Below are 6,733 nucleotides of genomic sequence, written 5' to 3' on the forward strand. Positions count from 1 at the left end.
TGCAGAGTAACAGAAGTGATTCCTCTTGCTTTTACCAAATCAATTCAAATCAAATCCATCACTCTCCTCTCCAACAAATCTCTCCTATCACTTGATTTGTTTTCCAAACAAATGTCATCTACAAAATAAACCTGCATTCCATGCAATTTTTGCAGACAGCAATAGCAGTAAGAAGTCTACAACTCTGATTTCTTGCACGTACGTAAAAGGTTAGGAAAGGAGGTAATTGATGATGACCACTGTCAGTACTATAAGATAACCTCAAACTTGCGGATTATGAAAAATACTCAGTATTAATTTTCTTCTTTTCATAACTCCTAAAAAAACAAATACAATTTTAAATGTCTGGCAACTATAGTCAGAAGCAACATTATTAGCATTTGAAAGAAATTTCCAATCATTGCTGCCATTTTCCTGGACAACTCCAAAGCAAAACAACTTGTTCACCTTCTGACATTCCTCCCTCCAATGTAAGTGAAAATAATTTATAATTTATCTTCCGAAATTATGATTTCCAGATTTATCAGACAGAAAGTTAAAGTTGGTTGCCCCCCAAATAGCAAAACTATAAAATGGAGGGGAAAGATGACAATATACATTGTTTTCCACAAGATGTCAGAAAATTGTTTCAAGATTCAGAATCTGCACTTACTCTTTACCCCTTTCTTCCCCTTTCGTTCCTTCTTGTACTGTTCCTTCAGTTTACTTATTAGTCCCTGGTCTACATCCCAAACCTCAGCAGTTGGGGACAGGTCATCTTTGTCTACATGCAACATATTATTAAAAGAAAAATAAATCAACAATTGGGAATGCAAACTATTTGTGAGCGTTACAGGTTAATCAATAAAAAGTGTTATTCAAAAACATTCCAGTATTTTAAAGGTGCAGTTTCTTGTACCATTTGGTATAATGCTTCAAACTGTCATTTTATGGTAATTGGTCTAGAATAAAGAAGAAATTTGAATGTCTTTCATATTCAATTATATGAAATTAATTGATTAAAACTAATGTATGTAATTACTGCAACTTTAGTAAGACATTATTAACAAATTATTCAGGCAGACTTAAATAAGCAAATAAATTTATTTCATGCAATACCTTTTAGGAAGTGCAAACTGAATTCTGAAATCATGCATTTTCCCTCTATTCTTATTCTCCATGCAATGATATCTAGTAGCTCCAAAATAAATCCAGCAATAAAGGCAATAGAAAGTTTTCTTCTATTAAGATTATTAAAATATTAATACCACATGGATAGTTTGGCATATTATAGGACGTCTTCAAACTTTATTTACTGAACTCTTCTTTTTATTCACCACAACCCAACCAGCCATAGCAAATGTAGGATGACAAGAGAATGATGGTTGAAACAGACTTGTGTAAATCCATAATCAATGCTTGAATGTTTGTCCCTTTAAGCCCAGAAAAGTAATGTATTTTACTTGGAAGTCTCATTGGGAAAAGAATAAGAGTTTTGGATTTTCCTCGATTATTTTCAAAACTGAAGCTAGCTTCAATAATTTTATTTTAAAATGAAGTACATTTCTACCTGCTAACAAGCATGAGCTAATGGAGAAGAATAAGATGAAAGCTTTAATTTTGTCTTAGCTTACTTGGGACTAAGTTTACTGAACTCAGCACTGCTTACTTCTAACCACAATAAAATTAGAATACTACTAATAAAATATTTTGAAAAAGAAATTTCGCAGCTAAGACTTTTTGAATGTAATGAATAAATGAGATGATTAAAATATTTCCTAAATGGTCACGGCTTTGTTCATGTTATGTCCTTATTAACAAGATGGTTCACACTTTCAAATTAATAATTCTTGCATCCATTATGTTAGTTCTAGAAAAATAAAACTTTCTTTGAGATAGAACTTCAAACAAAAAAGCATTATTGCCTCTTCACTGCTACTGTCTGCCTTCTAAGATAAATTAGAAATACACTCCTAATGTCACTTAAGGAAGGAAAATATGACCTCAATTTCAAAATTCTTGTCTAATAACACTATGCTATACTTATGACATTACATGTACTTTTATATTCCCCTTTTCTTGACAGCTTAGTGGATTAAACTACTAACAACAAAAATCTACAAGGAGGCAAAATACACAAACTTTTGAAATCAGTTATTTTCAACTTTTTAACCTTTTTTATGTATACTATTAATTATGGAATGGGAAAATTGTTTAATGTATAAGTCACAACTTTGCAAATATAACTGAATGAGTCTCTACTCAATAGGTAAGAACTCTTTTCTAGTAAGAAAATATAAGTTCACTGAAATCTTTCTTACCTATCTCTCATGAACCAGAAGGCCAATTTCATTAGCTAAGAGGAAGTTATCAACTTGTACAATTGTGAATAATAATAATATGAATATCAACTATGCTAATGTGTTGATTCATACATGCACAGAAGAGATGGTGTGAAATAGTAACAAATTCAATGGTCTATATAACATTAAGGGAATTTAGTAGACGGAGAACTTCCCAACATCTTTAACTGTTGCAGTTTCTAGCCTTTTCTTAATTCAGATAGGGTACAGCAAGAACATAAGAGTGGGGAAGTCCTCTTCCACTTATCCCTTACATAAGTACTTTTCTGGATGTAATTCAAAGTATTCAATTTAAATATAAAATGTTGTATCAGAAGAAAAGGCAGATCATTGCTAAAATTGTATACTTTAAAACATACATCTACATCTAACATCAATCCTACTTCCTGCTACTTTTCCATCTATCTTACACTTTTACAGAGGATCCTGTACCCTGCACATCAGTAGTATATTCTATATAGAACAAAAAGTTTAAATCCAATAAGTCTCTGCAATTTTTGTATTTCAAATTATATACTGTATTTCCTATCTTGTTTCAAGACATCCTCTGAATAATATCTAGAACTGGAATCTTAAAAATAAGTGAGTAAAATAATGTTAATATATTTGTTATTTTCGTTCTTGCCTCTTTTGAAAACAACTTGGAGGTTAATAAAAACATATAATATGGATTTGAAAAAAATAAAAATATAGCCATTTCCTGTTGCTTTACAAATACGGGAACCCACAATCCATTGCAGAAAAAGAAATTTACATTAAAAAGCATTTTTGCACACAACTGAGCTCCACTGACAACACAGTAAAGCTTTGGAAAGGGCATGAAAAACAGAACCTCGTGTTGTTAACAAGTAATCAAAAATTTAATCTTTCAATTGAATGCTAGGCAACCTTCTGAGTGTTGCAAAAAACAGTGAAGGATATTTTTGTTAGTGGTGATCTACAGAATGAGTAAATTTGTTTAATTTATAGAAAACACAATACCTTAGCAAGATCCATCAATTTCAGTGGAAATTCAAGGTAAGCATGCATTACTAATTTTTTCCCCTAAGAATTATTTTCCATGCTGACATGTAACACGTAATGCCCTATATTCTGTGCCAATATGTATGTCTAAAATAACTGACTGCCAGTGTTATTAATTAAGGAGTGCATTAAAAACACTGTCTTATTTCATAACTTTGTTTTAAACAGAGCAATTCTAAGATATACAAAACAAACTGCTTAAAAATATCAAAATGATTTGACGAATGTATGATTTACTTCTGCAGGAAGAATAAAAAAATGAAAAAATAAAACGATAACCATCAAGCAAGATTTAAATACCTAAAGGTATCACAGAGAAGAGAATACAAAATTAAATTAATATAACTGAAATGTATATATATTTATACATCTTTCAAATTCTTTAGCTTTCCTACCGTTTTTTATGTTTCTTACCCCATTCTGTCCCATCCCCTGAACTCCGTGCTTCTCCTGCTCCCTCTCCATCTTCTGCTGTTACTAAGAAATCAAATTCTTTCAAAGCTTCTTCTGTGTCTGGATCATCAGTAAGGTCAGCAGCTAGTCCTTCATTTCCAATCTACAAGTCAGTTTTGACAGAAACACCATTAAAGATACTATCATTCATGGGGCAGTTTGATGTAATCTTCTCCTCCCCTTTCTCAGGATGGCCAAAAGATATGTTATTCTGTTTATTTTTTTTTTATCCATCATGCACAAACAGTCCCATTAACATGACTATGGTAGGTAAAAATTATGCTGCAGTACAAAATTGGCAGCCAGATAGATATACTTAGAATTAAATATTTATCAACACCATTTCTCCATTCATAATGCCTATGCAAAGTATTGATAACAAAAATACCAACAATATCAAGGTGCTCAATTTATCTATTTCATGAATGGCATTTTATTGTAATGGTTCTCTATACAAAAAGACAAAAAGGAATAACAGAATCTTTAAATTAACAGTAGCTAATAAAACTTTTGGGTCTTTTTACTTTGTGCTTTTTATTCATCCGATGTTTTTCTTTTCCTTCTGTAATATCTTCTATAATATCATTCTCTTCCTCTTCGTCACTATCATCTGCATTTTCCAAAAAATTAAATGTTTCAAGAACATCACTGGGGTTCCTACAAAAAGAAAATAGCGTACAATATCAGAAATAACTGTGGTCTAAAGAAATCTCAATATACATTTTATTCAAATAGGCATAAATCATGGTCTAGAATCAATATGATATGGGTATCTGCTGAACTAAGAATGAACATACAAGAGATTGAGATAGAAACTAATGTATGGGCGGATCACAATCCAATAAAGATGACATGGAGAGAAACAAAGAAAAAATTAAGATGGACATTGAATCAATCTCTATTGAAAGAGAAAGAATGTATACAAAATGTAGCAAAGGAAATGGAATTTTTCTTTAAAGAAAATAAGAAAGAAGATACATCACTCCAAAAGGTTTGGGACACAGCCAAAGCATATTTTAGAGGATTAACCATAAGTTATATGGCAAAAAAGAACAAGGGAAAAAAACAAGAACAAATGAAGCTAAAGAAAGAACTGACGCAATTAGAATTAGAACTACAAAGAGACCCACAAAAGAAGACGCTTAAAAAACAAATAGAGATTAAATTTAAATTTAATAGAAGCTAAAGAAATAGCTCAACAAATCAAAAAAGCAAAACAAAACTTTTTTGAAAAGGCTACTAAGCGGGGTAGATGGTTAACCTATAAACTGAAAAAAGAGAAAAAACAGATAAATAAACTGCAAGATATGGGAGGCGATTTACAATGTCAAAATGATAGCCCAAATGGGCTACCTGCAGAATTTTATAAAAGCCTACAAGATATACTAAGCCCATTAATGCAAGAAGTATGTAATGAAATATTAGTAAAGGCCAAACTACCGAATACATGGACAGAAGCCAATACTACTTTAATACCAAAAGAAAATTCAGATTTGACTCATAAAGATAAAGAATTATAGACCAATCTCTTTATTAAATGTGGATTACAATTTTTTTGCTTCAATAATAGCAGAAAGACTAAAGAGATTTTTGATTGAATTTATACATCCAGACCAAAATGGAGTCTTACCAAAAAGACAAATAAAGAACAACCTAAGAATGATTTTAGATACTTTGGAATATTACGAAATGCATCCAGGGAAACAAATGGTATTAATTTTCTTAGATGCACAGAAAGCTTTTGATAATGCCAACTGGCAATTTATGGTACAATTAAACTATATAGACTTTGGAGAAAATTTTATAAATATAATCAAAACAATTTACCATAGACAAATGGCTAAAGTAATTGTAAATGGAGATTTTACAGAGAATTTTAATATTAAAAAAGGCACAAGACAAGGGTGTCCATTATCTCCATTATTATTTATTTTAACTCTGAAAGTGCTGAATAGAAATGTTAGACAGGACCCAAAAATTAAAGGTATGGAGATAAAAGATGAAAAATATAAATTACAATATAAATTAGAAGACCCCTTGGAGACAAGTCCTAAATTATTGATAAAGATTCAAGAATTTGGAGAAGTAACAGGATTGAAAATAAACAGAGATAAGACTAAAGTGATAGTCAAAAACCTTACAGATAAACAAAAAAACCAACTGTCAGAAAAAACAGATCTCCAGATAGTTAAGAAAGCTAAATACCTGGGGATATATTTAACAGCAAGGTGTGCGACATTAAAAGAAGATAATTATCTTAAACTATTAAAACAAATAAAATTAGATTTGGAAAGACAGAAAAAAATTACAATTACAATGTTGGGAAGAATAGCGATGGTGAAAATGAATATCTTACCAAAACTACTTTTCCTATTCCAAACAATACCTATAAAATTAGAGAATTTTTTTTTGATGAGGTAAATCAGGGGTCTGCAACCTTAAACACTCAAAGAGCCACTTGGACCTGTTTCCCAGAGAAAAGAAAACACTGGGAGCCGCAAAACTTGTGCGCGCATGCACGCGTGTGCACAAGGGGAAAGGTAGCTTGATTGAAGAGTTTAATTAAAAAGAAATAGAGACTGCTGTGCATGAGTTCTCTCTCTCTCTCCCTCTCTTTCCTCTCCCTCTCTCCTCCCCCCTTTCTCTCTCTCTCTCCCCGTCTTTCTTTTTCTCTCTCTGTCCCTCTGTCTCTTTCCTCTCTCTCTCTCTCTCTCCCCCCCTCTCCGATCTTCTGCTCACCTGGCAAGCTGGCTTCAAGCTGTTCTTCAACAAGCTGACACACATTCTTATTTACCTGGCTCTCTCCTGCCCTTCCTGCAGAGACACAGCTAAGGGAGGGGCCCCGCCCAATAAGCTTTTCAGCTCATCAGAGAACAGGGTGAGGCCACTCTCTTTTTTACACACACACACACACA

The 6,733-nt window shown here is 32.1% G+C and overlaps 1 protein-coding gene across 3 annotated transcripts in view; it reads right to left on the bottom strand.

The window, feature by feature from the left end:
• STRN3 (striatin 3) overlaps nucleotides 1-6,733 on the bottom strand; it is a 46,527-nt gene that overhangs the window by 14,961 nt on the left and 24,833 nt on the right. For 2 of the 3 annotated variants that reach the window (XM_029284172.1, XM_015816143.2), the window contains 3 exons: nucleotides 4,343-4,475; nucleotides 3,780-3,921; nucleotides 653-763 (listed from right to left, as the gene is read on the bottom strand). In XM_029284172.1, coding sequence (XP_029140005.1) covers nucleotides 653-763; nucleotides 3,780-3,921; nucleotides 4,343-4,475 — 386 coding nt within the window. The remainder of the gene's footprint in view (nucleotides 1-652; nucleotides 764-3,779; nucleotides 3,922-4,342; nucleotides 4,476-6,733) is intronic. The other variant, XM_015816144.1, reaches the window with a different exon arrangement.

Source organism: Protobothrops mucrosquamatus, unplaced genomic scaffold (assembly GCF_001527695.2).
Source record: "Protobothrops mucrosquamatus isolate PMUCROS unplaced genomic scaffold, P.Mucros_1.0 scaffold403, whole genome shotgun sequence".
Taxonomy (NCBI): domain Eukaryota; kingdom Metazoa; phylum Chordata; class Lepidosauria; order Squamata; family Viperidae; genus Protobothrops; species Protobothrops mucrosquamatus.